Consider the following 19,373-nt stretch of genomic DNA (forward strand, 5'->3'; position numbering starts at 1 on the left):
TGAAAAATTAATATAAAAAATTTTTTTTATTGGATTTACTTTACAGGAACGCTCATGTCTGCATGTCTTTGGAGCATTTTTTTTGATATAAGAGATGCAAACCTTAGTTTTATATGCATATCTGGGATTTTGTATTACACTTTAGCATGCTGATGCAATATATTATATCAAGTTAAAGAACGTCAAAAAGTGAGACGACATCAAACTTATCGTAAGGGTCCCCTTAAATGGATTTCAGAAAGAAGGCTTTGATATCGTTATTTTGCGGAAATTGACATCAAAAATTCTGCTGTTTCTTTGTTATTGAGATATAATGCAATTTGTAGAGGAGTATTACCGTATTTATCTTTCTCGTTGAAATCTGAACCATTCTCAATAAGAAGTTTTGCAATTTCTAGGCAATTCTTTTCTGCTGCATAATGGAGTGAAGTTCGACCAGAATCTGATTTAGATTTAATATTAGATCCTTGTGGAATAAGAAGCCTCACCAATTCTGTATTCAATGACATTGTGGCATAATAAAGAATATCATAACCAAATTTATCTTTCGCATTGACATCAGCTCCATGAGAAATAAGAGCTTTTGAAACATCATCCAAATGAGCTTTGACGGCAGCATGAAGTGGAGTTTCTCCATATGCGTCCTTTTCTTCCATATTTGCTCCATGAGATATAAGGAATTCAACTGCTTTGGCATCTTGAGCATAATGAAGAACTGTAGACCCAGATTTGCCTTTAGAATTAATATTGGCCTCACCCTTAATAAGTATATCTGCTATTTCAAAGACGAAGTGCATCATTATAAAATTCGTCTTTGAAATTAATATCAGCACCATGTGAAATGAGAAGTTCAACTGTTTCATTCATATTTTTATTGACAGCATTAATAAGTGGAGTGAACTTTTCAAATTTATCTATTACATTGACATCAGCATTATGTAAAATAAGTAGATCTGCAATTTCTTTATTGCCTTTTAATGTTGCGTAATACAATGCTGTGCGTTCATAATTATCTTTTGCATTGACATCAGCATCATGGGAAATTAATATTTTCCCAATTTCAACATTGTTATTTTCACCAATGAAATGAAGCACAGTCTTACCAAAGTGCTGCTTTGCATTGATATTTGCACCATGTAAAATAAAGAATTCAACAAGTTCCTTCTTGTTATATTTTCCAGCATAGTGAAGAACAGTCTCCCCATGCTCATCTTTTATTTTCATGATATCTGCTCCATTTTTCATTAATATATTGACTATATCAAATCTATCTGCCTTTACTGCAACATGAAGAATACTTCTATCATATCTACCGTTTTTATTTATATCAGCTCCATGTAAAATAAGTAAATTTTCCGTTTCTTTCCAATTTCTCTTTATTGCATAATGGAGTGCTATATTTCTTTTCTTATCCGAGATATTCACATCTGCACCAGCTAAGATAAGTGTTTCGCAAACAGATGGGATATTAAAATAGTATGAATGAGTTAAGCATCCATTAATATCATTTGTTCGATCTAAGTAAACGAGAAATGCTTGAAGATTATTATATTTGACGCAATCTTCAACATTGATTTTTAATTTGTATTCATCAACTAAAAAAGAAACAAAATCTATGTTGTGAGATATTATTGCGTATTCCATGCATTTGGCATCAGGCTTTTGGTGTTTCAAGCACTCGCTCATGATTTCTTGATTTCCACTCAGAAAAGAAAATTGAAGACATATTGGAGTGATTTCTGGTTTGAATTTTGTCAATAAAAGTTTGAAGCAATTGACTGCTCCATGATAACAACATAATTCAACTAATGAATATCCTAGAAATCTTGAGTTTTGATAAGGATACGAATAACTTGTTAGTTGCATATATTCATCAAATTCATCCTGTTCTATGAAAAAGATGAAATTTTCTTTGTCATCATTCATGATGACTTTGTAAATATTATTATTATCTTCATGGACATCAATTGGAAATCTGAAGTTTGTTTTGATGACTCTTTGATGCTCAGGATTAAAAAATTTATGGTATTCTTGGTATATTATGTAATCAAATCCTAACGAAATGTTCTTGATTTTTGTTGGTTGAAATTCGTCCAAAATCTTTTTAAAAAGCATCCAATACCCTCTGAAAAAACGGTTACGATGCAGGGCTGCATTTTGAATATGAATCAATATGTGTGCTGGCGAAAAGTAATTTGAAGAAATCAAAATCTTTTTTATTTTGTCGAAAATAGCATTGATTTCATTGGTATCGTTTGTGCTGAGCTTATAAATGCTGTCAAAAGCTTCGCAATATTCTTTGTTTTTCTCAATACACTCGATGTAATTCATTTGAATTTTTTTTTTTGCAGGAGAAAATTTTTCCAAAAGATTTTTTTTTCCAAAGTTCTAACAATATAATTTTATGTTATCTCGTAGTAAGTCAAAGTTAGTATATGCAAGAATCATCCTGATGTTCGAATTCGAGCCCATAATTTCAGATACCAAAACATTTATTTATTTCAAAAATTGGAATAAGTTTTTATCATTAATATGTTTCACCTGTTTTGATTTTAACTAAAGTTCTTCAAAATCCTTTGAATTTTTTATTTGAATTTTCAAAAATTGAATCTTTTCATCTTTTGTTTTCTAAATTAATGTTACTGTAATAATCTGTTATCAAAAATTATTGGCTAACAGTAATTTGTTACTGTAGAATTCAAAGTCGTAGATTATAAAGTTCTATAAGAGAATTTCTGAGAAATTTTTACGATGAACTTTTAGTGGAAAAGAATTTCGGATTTAAAAATTCATAATGAGTAACGGATTAGAACCGAACTTTGAATATATGGCTGCTCATGCCAGTGATTATATCGCAAATGGAATGTTATTTAGCGTTTATGACGAAGAAGACATCCCAAAAATATTAAAACATGCCAAATTAACTACAGACGAATATATTTCCCTAATTAAGCAATCAACAACTAAATTGAAAGCAAGAAGACTATATACATATACTCGTACTACATCTATTTCCATCAATAATCTAGCTGATGCTATTACATTCCTTAAATCAATTAAAAAGCACATGAAGCTAGGCATATTATCCGGAGTTATTGATATTTTAAACAAAACATCTCAGGAAATAGAAGACTCATCAAAAAAGTTCCAAAAAATCGAAAATTCACTTGCAGAACTTCAAAAGAAAGTTGATCAGATTTCTGAAGAGAACAAAATGTTGAAAAAGGAAATTATAGATATCAGTTACTCAGAGAAGTTTCTTACTAAAATAGCATCATATAAAAGATCAGATGATTTCAATGCTATTTATCAATTCCTTGATGACATATCAAAATCAAGAAATCAAAGGAAGTTAATGAAAGCATTCCAAGAAGGTCTTTGTGATAAGAAAGGAGATGATAACAGAGTTGCACTTCATGAAGCAGCAGCCAATGGAAACTTAAGACTTGTTAAAGCTCTTGTTCAAACTGGTTGCAACATTGAAGTTAAAACTGACAATGAATCAACACCATTAATTTGGGCATCTTATAACAACCACAATGATGTTGTTCAATATCTTTTGTCTGTTGGAGCAAACAAAGAAGCAAAGGATGATTTGGGATACACGGCACTAAATTGGGCATCATATCAAGGTAATCTTGAGATTGTTAAGTGTCTCATTTCATCAGGAGCAAATAAAGAAACAAAGAATGATGATGGAAACACACCAATTATTTGGGCAACGTTTAATGGTCATAAAGATGTTGTTCAGTATCTTCTTTCTGTTGGCGTTAACAAAGAATCAAGAGATGCTTATGGAAATACTCCTTTACATTTGGCGTCTTCCTTTGGATATCTTGGTATTGTTAAGTGTCTGATTAAAGCCAAAGCAAAGAAAGAAGTAATTAATGATGATGAAAACACTCCACTCAACTTGGCTGCAATCAATGATCATATTGAGGTAGTTAAATACCTTGTATCAGTTGGTGCTGATAAATTCGCAAAGAACAAAGAAGGAAAATCACCATTTGCCTGTGGACATGCTGAGATAAAGGAATATCTAATATCCCTCATATAATTTTTCTCTTATTTTGTTCGAATTTTAATTTAAAAACAACATTTTTGAAATTGGGTATTTTCACGAATTCAATAAAAATTAGAATATGTTTATAAGGATCTCGTATGGATAAAAATCTTCTCCAACTCTAAAATGCAGAATAGAGAAACTCCACAAATAGTAAACTTCATATTGGCAAAATATAAACCTAAATATCAGTCATATTCCTAATTCTTAACAATATGTTAATTTATTGTGCCCCACAAACATTCTAATGCATAAATAAAAAGTTTTTAATAGATCATCATGAGATTCCGCTTGTATTTGCCAATTTTCTTCATATCATACATATAATACTCACTACGTATAAGAATTCATACATTATAAATACGCACTCAAAATATTGGCAGGAAGCAAGTTTCCAGACATTTTTATTTTTCCAGTTTTGATTTTAAAAAAGTGACAAGATTCTAAGATTTTAACGTTTCTGATTTTTATATGCAGGCAATCGACCCGAACTGGCAATATAATGTCAGTAAAAAGATTGCCCAATTAACAAAAGTTATTTTTAGACTGCATACAGAAGGAATTGATCGAAGAGATTCGATAGCAAAATTAAAAAGAGCGCAAGATAAGGAAATAGAAGAAATCAGAAATGTTGTTGACCAACGAGTTCAAGAGTTTAGAGATAATTTAGCAAAAGAATATGAAGAAACGCAAAAAGAAACAAAAGATAAATATGAAGAGATGTATAATACAGTAAAAAGTCAATATGAAAGCGAAACTAAGAAACTACAAGAAAAAGCAGCCAGTATATCTAGTATAACCAAAGAACAAATTGAAGTTTTACAAAAACAAATCAAAAATTTAACTGACCAGCTCGAATATCAAAGAACAAACTTCAAGCAATCACTCACTCAAGCAAGAGATCACTTTTCTGATACTGTTGAAGAGCTGAAGCAAAAGCATCAACAAGAATTAGAAAACGTTATTACAGAATCCAACTTAAAGTATAATAAACTTGTTGTAGAATCAGCAAAAAAAGAAGACGAACTACGTGCTCAAATGTCTGCTGCTGATAAAGAGCTTGAAGCTAAAAAGGTTCAGGAATTAGTGAATCAAGTTTCGAAATTAAAGACAACAAACTTAGAACTCGACAACAATTTACGTGCAACAGAACAAGAGAAGAACAAACTTGCGAAATCTAATAAGCAATTACAAGAAAAACTTTCAAAACTCGAAGAAAACGTTTCAAAATACAAAGATTCATTAAAATCTCAAGCTGCAGACAAAGAAGAGATAGAGAACTTAAAGAATAAAATCAGGGCTGAACAGTCAAAGTATTCTACAGACACACAATCACTTAAACAACAGTTAGAAGATACAATTCAGAAATTTAGACAAGAAATCTCTGAAAGAGAGGATTCAAGCAACAAAATGAAAGCTTTACTTGAAAGTGATATAAAAAAACTCCAAGAACAATTAAAGGATAGCTCTTCGCAGTCAAATGAAGAACATAAGAAAATTATTAAAAATTTGACAGACGAAATCGATCGTTTGCAGAATAAAATGTCATTTATGGAAGCAGAAAGTCATAAAACAGAAGCCGATCTACGCAGTATGATTGTAGATTTGAAATCTCAGCTCAGAGATGTTGCATCCATCAACGAAAAGGCAATTGAAGCAGAGAGGACACAAAGTTCGAATTCCATTGCAATTATTATGAAGTCACATGCCGCAGAAGTCCAAGAATTAAAAGATCAAATTGAAGCATTGAACAGAGACAGCAAAATAGCCATGGACAATGCAAATCTCAAGTTCAAGGATGAAAAAGACGGCTATATGGCTCAGATTTCTCAGTTAAATAGTACAATTACCCAGCTAAAGTCTGAATATGAAAGAAAAATTTCAAAACTTGAAAAAGAAAAAGAAAAAGAAACAAAATCTATATATGAGAACAGCGAAAATTCCAAGAATTCTTTGATAAAAGCGTACGAGCGACGCTTGAAAGCCTTGGAAGACCAGCTTGCTCTTGAAAAAGAACAAATGAAAGTTATGCAAGAGACACAATTGAAACAACTTGATGAAAAATACACTCTTAGCATACGCCTCAATAATGAGAAGCTCAAGAAAGAGTTCGAGGCCGAGAAAACAGACAGTTTGTCCCAGCAAAGAGATAATTATGAACATGACATCAAAGAACTTAAGGACCAAATAGAAAATTTGCAACATACTAATGGTTTCCTTGAAGAGCAGATTGGCCAGCAGATGCACGATTACGAAGAAAAGCTTTTGACTTTGAAATCTCAAATTAAGAAACTTCAGGATGAGAAGAACCGTATGGAAAAGGACTTCAAGATGTCAATGGATGAGAAAGATGTCATTTTGAAGGGCCAACGTGAAGAAAATAATTCCGAATTTAACGAAAAGTTGGTGGAAATAGAAAAACAACATACTGAAGAGATATTAAACCTTAAGAAAGAGTTCTCTAAGTCAATGTCTTTGAGACAAAACGAATTTTCCCAAAAATCAAAAGATTATGAGACGAAAATCAAAGAACTCCAAGATAATATTGATGCCTTGCACAAGCAGATGGATGATATGCACAAGAAACACTTCGATGAAATGACTGCTGCTGAGAAAAAGTTCACGGATCTTCAGGAAACGATGTCTGCTGTAGAAGCAAATATGCAACAGTCATCAAAGGACCAAATAAAGCTTCTTCAGCTTGAAATTGATGATTTGAAGAAGAAATATCAGTTTAATGAGTCACATCAAAACAAAGAAATTGATAAACTCATATTGCAGATACAGCAAAATAAGGTGGAACATGAGAAGAAGTATTTGTCAATGGAACAACAGTTTGATTTGACTAAAAATGAGCTGGAATTGCAGAAAAATACTCAAATTTCGCTTTTGAAGAGCGAACATGAGGTAAAAATAGGTGAAATGCAAAAGAAAATTAATGATTTGGAGTTGTCTCATAAGAATGAAATCGATAACTTAAATAAAGAGCATGAAAACAAATTAAATGAAATTGATGACCAAAGAAAAGAGGAATTAAAGAAACTGTTGGATGAATTTGATGAAATAGAAGATGGTTATAAGACAGATATAGGAAAACTGAATGAAGAACTTGAAAAAACTAAAAAAGAAAATTCAGATTTGTTGAAGAAACTGGATCTTATGGGTTCAACCATTGCAGATCAACAGAAAATCAAAGAGCTTGAAAAGCGCGTCTTTGAAAGCAACGACATGGTTGCAAAATTATTTAATGAGCTGAAACACTACCAGCAAGAATTTGCTAATCGTGAACAAGCGTATAATAAGATATTCAATACGAAGCCACAGGTTGGAGTCTTAAATGTTTTGGAGAAGAGAATGAAAAGAGATACTCTCGATCGTTCTTTGCCTCCGCTAAGTGAAGCTATAGAGAAGGCTGAAGCAAAATCCAAGCGAGCTTCAACAGTAATATCAGCTCGCCGATCAAAGCCAAAATAAGCGATTATTTAGATTTGTTATTTTGTTTGTTAGTTAAATATTATTGTAATGTATACTATTACGGAAAATAATACGTAATTTTTAATACACACGTTATAATTATTGGTTTTATCGATCGTAAGAATTTTACAGGTTTCGAATTTTTTGTTGCTAATCGCTAATACATTGATCATAACTCGTTATGTGCAATCATAATCCAAAAGAATATAAGAAATTTACAGGAGTGGGGGACAAACTCGCCCATTGTCACTTTTTCATTAACCTTAAACTTGTAATTTTCATTATTTTTAATTAACCTTATTTCTTTCCCAATTCCTGATTTATTTTATTCACTTACTATTAAAAGTCACATTTTAATAAAATATAATAATTTATTTATAGCATTTTTTACTATACTGTAATAAAAAATTAATTATAATAAATTAAATGTTTATTAAATCAAATGTTTTCTTTGCAATAATATTTTTAATGTTGAGTAAACAATGTTGGGATCAAGTGTATCATTTTTCAGACCTTTCTGAACAGCTTCAAGCATACTGATGCATTCGACTTTTTTAAATTGTGTCATTTCTTCGAAATCTCTTGTGACTTTTTTGATAACTTTAACACTTCTCTCTGAATCCAGACCTTTAATTTGCAACTTAATCAGGAATGAAGGAACAACACTGGAATATAACTCGATGACAAGTTCATCGAGTCGAAGATTTGGTTGTACACCACTTGTATGTGCCGGATACCATTGTGTCAAATTTTTTCTGAAATTAACTTTAAAAGTACTAAGTAAGATCATGAGATATAGCAATATATGTTTAAACCAACTTATATTTTGGTTGTACACCACTTGTATGTGCCGGATACCATTGTGTCAAATTTTTTCTGAAATTAACTTTAAAAGTACTAAGTAAGATCATGAGATATAGCAATATATGTTTAAACCAACTTATATTTTGGTTGTACACCACTTGTATGTGCCGGATACCATTGTGTCAAATTTTTTCTGAAATTAACTTTAAAAGTACTAAGTAAGATCATTTATTTTTGCATAATATAATGCCAATATGGTTTCTTTTGATTTTATTTCATTTATAAGCAAATCAGATTTACCCAAAAACTCCACTCCATAAGCGTTCATTTGCTAAATTAAAAAGTGACAATGGGCTAGTCTGTCCCTTTCTCAATTTACAGTAAAATAAAATTTCACAGAAGAAAATCAAACATTCCGAGGAATGCTGTTGAAAAATATAACACAATTTAAGTACAATCAAACAAAAACACAAACAAACTAATATAATAATAGACAGATCAAAAAATCATATCAAAGAAATTGTTTGGAATTGATAAAGGCTTCCTCCACGTTTCATCCTAGATAATGGTTGTTCTTTCTTGGATGTTAAAATATTTGGTTTGATGATTTTCTTCGAAGTCATCGAAATTAAAGGTAATAATGGCCTATTCCTTGGTCTTAATGCCATGAAAAAGTTAGCATCTTCATATGTAATGAAAGGAAGTGCTGCCCTCGCTCTCTTATGAATTCCAAAGTTCTCATCTATGTAATAATATCCAATTTGATCGGGACCTTGAGTTGGAACAGATGTACTATATATAGTAATGCACTTTCCTTGGAAGTCTTCTTTAATTGCATTGACTTTCTCATGACCACGAATTATAGCTGATAATCCATTATTTGATAAGAAGTCGAAAGCTGCGTAAGTTCCATATGTAATCGATTGACCTCTGAAGCCCTTTCCGAAACATGATATATCGGGAGTGTGTGCGAAGCTAACTTTTCGACTGATGTTATTGATGGTGATATACCACCGTGGACGCAAAAATATGTGTTGTTTACGACAGCGGCTATGGGCAAATAATCAAAGACAGAATTAAAGGATTCCCATAGATCTTCGCTGTGATAAAAATCTAAAACTTGCTGTTTGAAACCATAATTTGCATTTGTAGATCTACATTCATGATTTCCACGAAGTAAAACAATATGTTCGGGGTAAAGACAATATAATGAGAATAAAAGTGTGATAACTTCTACTGAGAACTCATTCCTATCTACATAATCACCGAGAAATACATATTTGGTCTTAGGTAGCATTCCATTCACAATAAAAGCTCTGATTAATTCGCGTAAATTGCCGTGTATATCTCCAATCATTGCAACGGGTCCGGAAATATACTCCACTGCTCTCTTATTTGATAATCTATGTATGACCTCTGAATTCAATTGTAAAAGTTCGTTCATTGGGAGTCTTGGAATAAGGACACTGTCTCCTAAATCAGTGATTGATTCTTCAGTTAGCATGAATACTTGATTGTAGGTACTAAGCACAAAGGTAGGTAATTCGCACATTGAAAAAATACTAATTGAATTTATTAATTTGAGAATTAAATTTAGTATAGTTAATAGTAATATAGAATTCATCAATATTTTATGTGACTGTAAAATTGAGATGATATATTGAATAATTAAATAGACTGAATTAATTTTTAGATAGTTTTGTACAGCGATGCATGAACTACATAGTTGAAATAATTTTCATAATTTTAATAAAACCGGAAAATATTTTATTGATAATTATAAGACAAATATGTGTATATTGTAAATTTTCTTAAATGAAAATTGAATGGAATATTTATTGAAAAGTTTGAAAGAATACTTTTTAACGAAATAAGATGCTTAAATAAATATTTTTAGTATTTATTCGATAATTTTGTTTTCTATCTACCTTCCTTCTGAATTTTTTTTTAACTAAAATTATTTTAAAAATATTATATATATCGAATTTTGCTTTATTATCTCAATCAAAATTTTGTGAATATTACAGCGTTTTAACTTTTCAATGAGTATTATCAAAATTGCAGTTAGATTTTCTTCTCAAAATCTTATATGGTATTCAAAATGTTTTTAATATATTACCATTAAGTTTGATATATTTCACGAATGTAAAAATTTAAATGTAATTCAAATTTTCAGATAATATACAATTTCACTGATTATAAATAAGCTCATACATTAAAATAATTCTTAATAACTGTTAAAAGCTATCAATGTCCGTTATTATGATCAATTTGAAATATCTGAATCAATTTCGAACAAAAAATTCGAAATCTGTCATGCTTAGAAAAGAACTTAAAATCACGGCTATTTACACTATCTGATATCTTACTAAAAATCGATTTACTCAAAAGATATCTTGATTTTTATGAATTGCAATTCTTGAAAGGCAATTAAGCACGAATTTAGTCGTGCAATTGCATAATATAAGTTCACGCAAACTAAATGAAGAGAGATAAGCACAGAATCGCTAATTCATCTGAATCAATATATTTTCAATCAATATAATTTTAATTTATGCCGTTAAGTAGTTAATTAATATGTTTTCTAACTAAATTTATAAGTTATGGAAGATTATCTATTTATTTTTTTATTTGGTCAAATTCAATATGATTTTATTCATATTAGCAACAATTAAATTAGACTATAATCTTATCACTTTATTTCATAATACCACAGCACCCAGGCGGGCTGAACAAGAATCATTAAGAAATACTTCGATTGCAATGAATGGACATTTATATAAATGTTACTTAAGAAATAGAAAATCAGGTCCTAGCTTGGATGAAATATTTGATGCCGAAAACCTACTTTATAACGAATATAGTGGAAAAGAAACAGTTCATCATTTTTCATTATCAGAATACTCAATTAATTTAAGGCATTTTAATAATGTCGCCGAAGTTTCTTCTGAAAAATTTGTTCAAGTTCTCGGTAAATACAATAAAGAGCATTTTGAACTTGATAATAACACATTACTTACAACATGGAATGCTACAGATACGTCTAACAATAGGAAGATAAATATTAAATACGGATGCGATCCATCTCTTTCAGATAAAGGCGCAATTACAAATTATTATTCGAGTGATCGAAATATTAATATCACTTTCTCCACTCCATTACTATGTAATTTCCAACTGTTTACACTCCCTAATGTTACTTATAATGATTGCTTCATTTTTTAAAATTTTATCTAGAAATTCAAAATATTTCTTAGATTAACTAATACAAAATCTATCTTATTCATTTAATTTTATCTTGTATTAATAAATAGTGTAATTTTAACTAAAGATTCTTAATTTATATAAACTTGTCTAAATAAGCTATTTATCTAATCGATGTTAATGGTATAATTTATAAATGAGCCTGAAAAAATGCCTTAATTTTGATAATTTTTAATATAAATGTTTATTTATGAAGTAATTTGTCAACTATACCTTCCCAGTCAATATCTTTGTTCTGTGTCATCAAGAACTTGAAAGCCTTCTTGATGATTAATGAGAATTCGATCATATTGTTTTCAAAATGTGTTTTAATGAAAACAATTGCAGCAATTGTTGAAACTATTATGTGACCGTATGCAGCTTCAATATCTGCATCAACTCCTTCAAAATCAGTCCAAGAGCCATTAACTTTTTGGTCTTTAATCTTATCATATAGCATTTCATCAATTGAGTAAACTGGGTCGTAATCTTTATGTGAACTACTTTTGTGGTCGATATTAGTATAAACTGGTTTGCCTGTGAATTCATCAATGTAGTATTTCTTTGCATACCCATGTTTTCCACATTTAGAAGTAAAGTATTTTCTTGCTCTTTGTTCATATTTAAAGAAATCAACGCCAATAAATGACGTAAATTTAGAAAGTATAGATGCTTTGAGAGAAAGCTCAATGATTTTGTTCTTTATATCTGGTTCATTTTTATATAAATACTGGGCTTCATAATCAGCAATAATACTTCTACTGAAAAGCTGCTTCATTCCCAAATTATCTTCAATCCTTGTCACTGGAATAACAATGTCGATTTGCTCGCCACATAAATTTCCACTAAGCAAAATATTTTCGGAGAAAGGTCCTTTGATCATAAATGATTGAGATTTATTTGAAAATAGAAATGGAAATGGAGAAGGCCAGATTTCTTCAAATCCACTTTCACCTTGAATTGAAATGTCAGTTATTGATGGAGAAATTGCAGAGCTGAGCATTAAAATGACTTGTTCATTCATATTTTCTTCATCTGTGATCAAAGTATAGCTTCCTCCACTCTTATCTGCAACTCCTTTAATGAGACCTGGATCCGCACCATCTCCTAATCCGATGCTAAAAATTCGTGTTTGGTTTCTATTCATCTGAGCTTCTGCACAAATTTTATCTGAATTTCTATCTTCGCCATCAGTTAATAAGAATATTTGTTTTACAAAACCATCTTGTGGTTTTAATCCGAAAACGAAATTTAACGTTTTCAAAATATCAGTTCCTTTATAATCGGCATCAATATGGCTGATTTTTTCCATTGCTTCATGAACATTATCATCATTGTAATCGCATGGTTCCATAACAATTTCATATGAATCATCGAACTTGATTATAGAAAATCTACAATTCATTGGAAGAGATTGAATGAAAAGTTTCATGCATTATTTTGCATTTTTAATTCTAGCGCCCAACATTGAGCCCGAGCAGTCAACAATGAAGTAAAACTCCGAATTAATGATCTCATCTCCTCTGAAAGAATAGTTTATTGAAGCTGCAATGTAGCCATCTGAATAAACTGCAATATTCTTATCTTCATCTTTAATTTTTGTTTCTATTACAAAAGAATCTTTTTCCGGAAAGGTTTTTGTTTCAAATGTTGCATTATGAGGATCTTTGATTATAATATCTCCTTCTTCTGAGGCAATGATGTCTGCAATTTCCTTTGTTGTCTTTATTTTTAATGAAAAGAAAAATGAATCAGGTATGTCTGAATACGTAGTTGTAGCAACTCCTTTTTGATAGCGGACAGCAATGGGAACTTAAAGAAGTAACTATTATCATTGATATCAGCTAAGAATGAAACTTTGAGCAAAACTTGAACGATTTTGCCTGAAGGTAGATTTCCTAAATGGAAAGGATTAAGTCCATTTCCAATGTTTTCGCCGAGAATTGCACGAAAACCATTTTTGGTAGCTTCATCAAATTCTTTTTGGGCTTCTTCAGAACTTCGAATTTTTGGTTTAATAGTGCATCCATCAACAATAAATGTAGCGTCAAATGTGCAGAAATGAAATTCATTTGGAAAACAATAAACAATTTCGGCATTATCACCTGTCAAGTTGATCAATTCTTGAAGAATCGAAAAAGAAAGAAGTGTATCATACTGTTCACCTTCAATACTAACAGAATTATATGTTAGTTGCTGATCTTTTCCTGGGATAGCAACTGTACCTATCATTTAAAAATAAAATGAAAAAATTTGACATTGGTGCATCTCTTCTCAAAAAAATTGTATGATATGCAAAAATTTGAACACAAATTTCAGAGATTTACAAATTGTTGAACTCCAAATTGAGATATTTATATTGTAAGACTTTGGCAAATAATCAATATTTTATTGTTAGCTGTAAATGATATATCATGCAACTCCTTCGATATTTGCTCCATGATGTCAAATATAATTGCAAAATATACATCAATTTCAAATAATGAAAAAGAATTAATTGATCAAAATTATTTTGGAAAAATGATCAAAATCAAATCATTTGTATTGGTTCATTATAATACCAAAAGATTAAAAATGGTGTTCTTTATAATAAATAATATCTAATTTTATATATTTTATAATATAGACAAAAATAAAATATATAATATATTATAAAATAAACAAAATTAAAATGAACAATTATCTAATACTTCTAATATGTTGGAAACATCACTTGGTAACGTAATATGGATCTCACTTGACAGATGAGATTTAATAAGCTTCGAGAAATCGGATTTGAGGCCTTGAACAGTCGAAATCTGTCTTTCTATTACTGGATCTTTGAATTCTTTGTCACTTTCGCTTTCAGAACTTGAATTTTCCGGAGTCATCACGGCGCTTGGTTCAAATTCATTATCTACAATGATAGAACCAATAACTTCTGCATCGTCGCTGTCCAGATGCGAAGAAGTCTGTATTTGGCGTGGTTTCCGATGAGTATAAGTTCTTTTCGGTTTTTGTTGGTTTTTAACGGTCTGGGAGACTTGTGCAGGCGTTGGACGAGGTGGAGGGGGTGGAGGAGTGGACGGAGGAGAAGGAGCTCTTCGATTATCCAAATTCATCTTGTGGAGAGCGTTTTGTATGGAAGGAGAGAGCTTAGAATTTTTGTTGATCTTCATCTTTGGCTCTGAAGTCTTCACGTGGGCTTTGCGAGGAAGATCAACTTCATTCGGATCAGCTCTGTTGAGTTTTTTTAGTTTTTCGATGTTCGGCAGCTTCAGGATCATTTTCATGACCTGTGGAGCTGACAAACCAAAGTATCCGGGTCCAGAAACCGAAATATTCTTGCAACAATTCAAGCCAAGCTGTCGTTTCCTGTTCTCTACAACGCGAATCGCATTTAGCCATGGATTGGATGGAACGTTTCCGTCGTAAAAAGTGTCTGGGTCGTCTTTGACTCTGACTCTGAAAATTGGCCTTTCTCCGCCATCAAGAATCATCGACTGATACCAAACTCTTTTTTTCGGATCTGTTGGGGAGCTAAATAAGTGTTCGCTGAGGAATCCGACGGGATATGCGTATCTTTCGTTATGATAACCATCTCTGTCGTAAACAATCTCACCAAGGTTAACAATAACGAGACATGTACCGATATGCATTGGTAATCTTGGCTTTCCTGACTCGTCAAACAAATTATCATCTTCTTTTTCATTTTCATCGGTTTTTGTTTTGATTTTTAGCTGTTTCTGCTTTTGCAGTTCTTCTCTTAACACTTTTCGTGCTGCGGCAGACTTCGCCTTCCTCTGATGACCTTCTTTTACAACAGTTTGAATATTTTCTTCGCTTTGAATTTCTTTGGGTTCAGAATTTTCTAAGTGGTTCACAAAAACATGCATGGAAGTGGTATTTTCTCTTGCTTGCAAAATATGATCCAATGACAATGCTTTCATCATTAACGCGTGTAAAGTTTCTACACAAAATTTCTGAGGCATCATAAATTTCTGAACGATAGGATTTGTAATGGCCAATTGAAAACCATTTTCGAAGATGATTCTGGAAACTTCTCTTCTTTCTGTTGTCAATTTATTTTCTGCAAGACAAATCTGAATTTCTGCCATAATTCTATCGGTTATGAAAATAGTTTTTGCGGCAGAAACGCAGAGTCTCTCCGGATAAGCTTCCTGGTTGACTTCCTGGAGATCCATGAGAGCCTTGCACTCGTGAACAATCCTTTCCGCGTACTTGTAGTGGTCTTCTGGGTTTTTAACAGGTCCAAGTCTTTCGAAGAACAGATTTCGATTAACAATACCAATATCTTCAAGCAACTCGATGATCCTTCTGTGTTCCTGGATATTAAGCTGCTCTAATGATCGTTTTGCCGTTGTATTATTAAAAGTTAAGTTATATCCGCTCTGTCTTGACTTGAAATTGTTAAACATCGTCATGATTCTCTGTATAATCTGTCTTACACGCTCCGTTAAGTCATATGTATTCACGATTTCATCTTCTCTGCTCTCTCTATTGAGGGATTTCCTTATATTTATGATCTGCTCGTTTGTTACTTCGCCTAAACCGAGTTCCCATGTGAGTTTCAGTAAAATTCTATCGTCGTGAACCGACCACTTTTCATTTACTGTTGGTTTGATATCTGGACAGCAAATATCATCTAATCCTGATGCAGTTGAACATAATTGATAAACATATTCTGCTGTTTGAATTTTTGTCAAACGGTTTTTTGCATTGTGAGTAACCGTTTGTAGCAAAGAATCGTTTTTGTAGCGGTCGAAACCTAATTCGAAATTATCAATTTTGTCTTTGATAAACCTTTCAACTGCAGGAAAAGTGACATTTTCTGCATTCAAACTTTTTATCATCCATTTACAGAAAATTTTAGCGACAGACATGATCTCTCCTGATCGCATTTCGAGTTGGTATTCCTGTAAAAACTCTGGGCTGCGTGAAAAACCAAATTTCGTCAAAAAAACTATAAATGCACTTGTAACTTTTCTTGTCCACGCTCCAAAGACTTTTTTATTGACTGGTTCGTGGTTATCATCTACATCTGAGTTATCTGTCTCATAAGATTCGTTTGATTCCTCTTCATTATCTGAATCTGACGTCATGTCAACGAAATCAGTGCTCTGAGTCTTCTTTAGTCTTCTCTCTGGCATTATATCTGTTTCTGGGTTCTGTTCGGGTGTTTCTCCCAAATATTTCTTCCAAAAATTCGGATCATCGAAAATTTTTGTGTCTTCTTCTTTTTCTGTGATATTAAACTGAATTTTTGAGAATGACTGGCCAGAACTTGGATCGTGAATGTGTTTTTCGGATCTTTCGATAATCGCGTTTATATCTTCGTCTTCGTTTATTTCGTTTGCATTTTCATCATCTTCAAAAGCATGGTATGCTCCTATTTTAATCATTTTTTCAAGTTCTTTCGCATCTTTGTGTTCTGTATCATTTTCCAAAATTGCTTTGTCCAAACCGAGTTTCTTTGATGCAGTATCGAACATTGACCTCTCATATGAGTTCTTCGTGATAAGTCTGTACATTTTGACCTCTTTTGTCTGTCCAATTCGATGACATCTCGCTGTTGCTTGAATATCGTTCTGCGGATTCCAATCACTATCATAAATGATGCATCTATCAGCAGATGTCAGGTTAATTCCGACACCTCCGGCCCTTGTACAGAGTAAAAATACAAATATATCTTCTTGTTCCTGGAAATCATCAATTGAGGCCTGCCTGTCTTTACCACGTACTGTTCCATCAATTCTTCTGTATTTATAATTGCGATATGTCAACATATCTTGTAATAAATCCAGCATTTTCGTCATTTGACTGAAAATAAGTACTCTGTGGCCTTCCTTTTTGAGATTTGCCAGTAGTTTATCAACCAAAATCAGCTTTCCTGAGGTTCTAATTAGAGTTTCAAGTTCGAATTCGTTTGTTCTCTCTTTTAGACCAAGCTGTTGCATTTTTTCTATAAGAATAGCGTCTTCCGCTCCTGTTATCAAGTAAGGATGGTTGCAAACTTTCCTTAATTCCATTGATATGTTATTCAAATTGGCCAAACGACGTTTTTCGCATCTTGTAAGGAATTCCTGATTTTTTGTGAATACGGCTCTGTAGTATTCCCGTTGAGATTTCGTCATTCCGCATTCAATAATGATTTCTTCAAGGGGAATAAGCTTTTTCTCGACATCTCCTTTAAGTCTTCGAAGCATGAATGGTTCTATGAGTTCTTTTAGCTCTACAATTTGCTTCTTTTCACTCAAATCTGCAAATGATTCGGAAAACTTTGTACGATCATCGAAAAGTTGAGGGTCAATGAAATTAAGAAGTGTAAAAAGCTCGCCGATGTTGTTTTGAAGTGGAGTTCCCGTCATCAAAACTTTATATTGAGATTTAAATTCTTTTACAGCAAGAAGTAGCTTCGAAGTATGACTTTTTAGACGATGTGCTTCATCGAAAACGAGAACTTGCCATTCGAATTGCTCAAAAACTGTTTTGCTTTTTAACGCGATTTCTCCTGTAGTTAGCATTATTTGGAATCGAGGGATTTCTGTCCCTTCGTAGTATAATTCGTTTTCAAATATTAACTGTCGCTCAATTTTTGTTCCTCTTAAAATTAAAACTTTAAGATCCGTCCAATCTGTTAATTCTCTATACCAATGGTCCAATGTACTTAACGGAACAACTATAAGGAATGGTCCGAATATTTTTTGTGATTTGTTCAAGAAATCCAAGAAAGTTGAGACTTGTGCTGTTTTTCCAAGTCCCATTTCATCGGCGATGATGGCATTGTTATTTTTAAACCAAGAATGTATTAAAAAGTTCAAGCCATCAAGCTGGTATTTGTATAAAACTTTTCCAGATTTCGATTTTGGAGCCACAGAAACTGGTTTGAAGTCCGAGAGTGGTCCCTTTGGACGATTCTGACATTCGTCAGCAGGAGGAGGTGTATTATATTCGCTTATCAAGTCCTTACAATCAAGAGAATTTTCATCTTCCCAAGTTGCATCTTCTCTATCTAGATCTGTCCAGAGAACTAAATATTCGCTCTTGCCGTCAACTGTCCTGTGAGCAAGAATTTTCTCTGGTATATCGTATTTTGGAGGATAATATGGTTGTGATGGCGGATTCAATGGATTTCGTGCAAAATATTTCTTGATTTTGTTCTGGTTGTTTATATCTTTTGGTTCGTGTATCCATTCTGAATGTTTGTATGCTTTTCCTACGTATTTGACTAAAAATGATACACTTTTATCTTGTTCATAACGGTGTGATAAAATTTTATCAATTTTCTTCTCACGTATGGCTATAAATTCACCTCTTTCATTGTAAAGTGACTCGATCGGGTTACCTTTAGACATGGAAGATTGATTACCCGAACTTACATCATCCGAGTAATAATATGGATTATCAGAATAATAATCTGATGCTTCCTCGGAATATCCGTTTGATTTTGCCGCATTTTGATCGGAAGAAGAATTATTTCCATTTTTATTTCGGTTTCTATTTCCAGTTCGCTTAATTTTGGCTGGCACCGACTTGGTGTTTGGTGAATCCAACTCATTTTCAGAGTTGTTGTCTGATTCAGTCATATTTTAGGCAAAGGAAAATCGAAGTTTCTGTTTATAAAATTGACAAAAAAATTGAATTTATCAGGGGTAAGAGTTGATTTGGAATACTCACTTGTCTTATTTCTTATATGTAAAATTAAAAAAAGAAAAAAAAAGGTAGTGGGGCTTCCAGGCGCGTTGCGCCCTCTAGCCCTGAAGATGTTTAGTATAAATGAAGTTTATAT

The 19,373-nt window shown here is 32.1% G+C and overlaps 9 protein-coding genes across 9 annotated transcripts, besides 5 other annotated features; 3 read left to right on the forward strand and 6 right to left on the reverse strand.

Annotated features, from left to right (window-relative positions):
- Positions 1-257: 257 nt before the first annotated feature.
- Positions 258-656, reverse strand: TVAGG3_0276760 (Ankyrin repeat family; the record flags this gene model as incomplete). The annotated part of the gene is made up of 1 exon (XM_001311353.1): positions 258-656. One exon carries the CDS (start codon positions 654-656, stop codon positions 258-260), a length of 399 nt encoding a protein of 132 aa, XP_001311354.1.
- A 124-nt stretch (positions 657-780) lies between these two features.
- Positions 781-2,331, reverse strand: TVAGG3_0276770 (protein ubiquitination; the record flags this gene model as incomplete). Its single annotated transcript, XM_001311354.1, has 1 exon — positions 781-2,331. The coding sequence occupies one exon, from the start codon at positions 2,329-2,331 to the stop codon at positions 781-783; it is 1,551 nt and encodes a 516-aa protein (XP_001311355.1).
- A 463-nt stretch (positions 2,332-2,794) lies between these two features.
- On the forward strand, positions 2,795-4,057 carry TVAGG3_0276780 (histone-lysine N-methyltransferase family; the record flags this gene model as incomplete). The annotated part of the gene is made up of 1 exon (XM_001311355.1): positions 2,795-4,057. The coding sequence occupies one exon, from the start codon at positions 2,795-2,797 to the stop codon at positions 4,055-4,057; it is 1,263 nt and encodes a 420-aa protein (XP_001311356.1).
- Positions 4,058-4,523: 466 nt separating this feature from the next.
- TVAGG3_0276790 (biological adhesion protein) lies at positions 4,524-7,608 on the forward strand (the record flags this gene model as incomplete). Its single annotated transcript, XM_001311356.1, has 1 exon — positions 4,535-7,537. One exon carries the CDS (start codon positions 4,535-4,537, stop codon positions 7,535-7,537), a length of 3,003 nt encoding a protein of 1,000 aa, XP_001311357.1.
- Positions 7,609-7,758: 150 nt separating this feature from the next.
- Positions 7,759-7,796: a terminal%2Cinverted (terminal inverted repeat of MuDR-5_TvMULE4 transposon ID:TVAGG3_0276800).
- Positions 7,759-8,713: a mobile genetic element.
- Positions 8,676-8,713: a terminal%2Cinverted (terminal inverted repeat of MuDR-5_TvMULE4 transposon ID:TVAGG3_0276800).
- Positions 8,714-9,200: 487 nt separating this feature from the next.
- Positions 9,201-9,893, reverse strand: TVAGG3_0276810 (serine threonine-protein phosphatase family; the record flags this gene model as incomplete). Its single annotated transcript, XM_001311357.1, has 1 exon — positions 9,201-9,893. One exon carries the CDS (start codon positions 9,891-9,893, stop codon positions 9,201-9,203), a length of 693 nt encoding a protein of 230 aa, XP_001311358.1.
- A 1,087-nt stretch (positions 9,894-10,980) lies between these two features.
- On the forward strand, positions 10,981-11,621 carry TVAGG3_0276820 (uncharacterized protein; the record flags this gene model as incomplete). Its single annotated transcript, XM_001311358.1, has 1 exon — positions 11,105-11,566. One exon carries the CDS (start codon positions 11,105-11,107, stop codon positions 11,564-11,566), a length of 462 nt encoding a protein of 153 aa, XP_001311359.1.
- A 159-nt stretch (positions 11,622-11,780) lies between these two features.
- TVAGG3_0276830 (vault protein inter-alpha-trypsin domain-containing protein) lies at positions 11,781-12,938 on the reverse strand (the record flags this gene model as incomplete). Its single annotated transcript, XM_001311359.2, has 1 exon — positions 11,790-12,938. The coding sequence occupies one exon, from the start codon at positions 12,936-12,938 to the stop codon at positions 11,790-11,792; it is 1,149 nt and encodes a 382-aa protein (XP_001311360.1).
- A 377-nt stretch (positions 12,939-13,315) lies between these two features.
- Positions 13,316-13,816, reverse strand: TVAGG3_0276840 (vault protein inter-alpha-trypsin domain-containing protein; the record flags this gene model as incomplete). The annotated part of the gene is made up of 1 exon (XM_001311360.1): positions 13,316-13,816. The coding sequence occupies one exon, from the start codon at positions 13,814-13,816 to the stop codon at positions 13,316-13,318; it is 501 nt and encodes a 166-aa protein (XP_001311361.1).
- Positions 13,817-13,957: 141 nt separating this feature from the next.
- Positions 13,958-19,200, reverse strand: TVAGG3_0276850 (histone methyltransferase activity (H3-K4 specific); the record flags this gene model as incomplete). The annotated part of the gene is made up of 1 exon (XM_001311361.1): positions 14,251-19,170. The coding sequence occupies one exon, from the start codon at positions 19,168-19,170 to the stop codon at positions 14,251-14,253; it is 4,920 nt and encodes a 1,639-aa protein (XP_001311362.1).
- Positions 19,201-19,281: 81 nt separating this feature from the next.
- Positions 19,282-19,373: part of a mobile genetic element that runs on past the window's edge.
- Positions 19,282-19,373: part of a terminal%2Cinverted (terminal inverted repeat of Maverick-3 transposon ID:TVAGG3_0276860) that runs on past the window's edge.

The sequence above is a fragment of the Trichomonas vaginalis genome, chromosome V (assembly GCF_026262505.1).
Source record: "Trichomonas vaginalis G3 chromosome V, whole genome shotgun sequence".
NCBI lineage: Eukaryota > Parabasalia > Trichomonadida > Trichomonadidae > Trichomonas > Trichomonas vaginalis.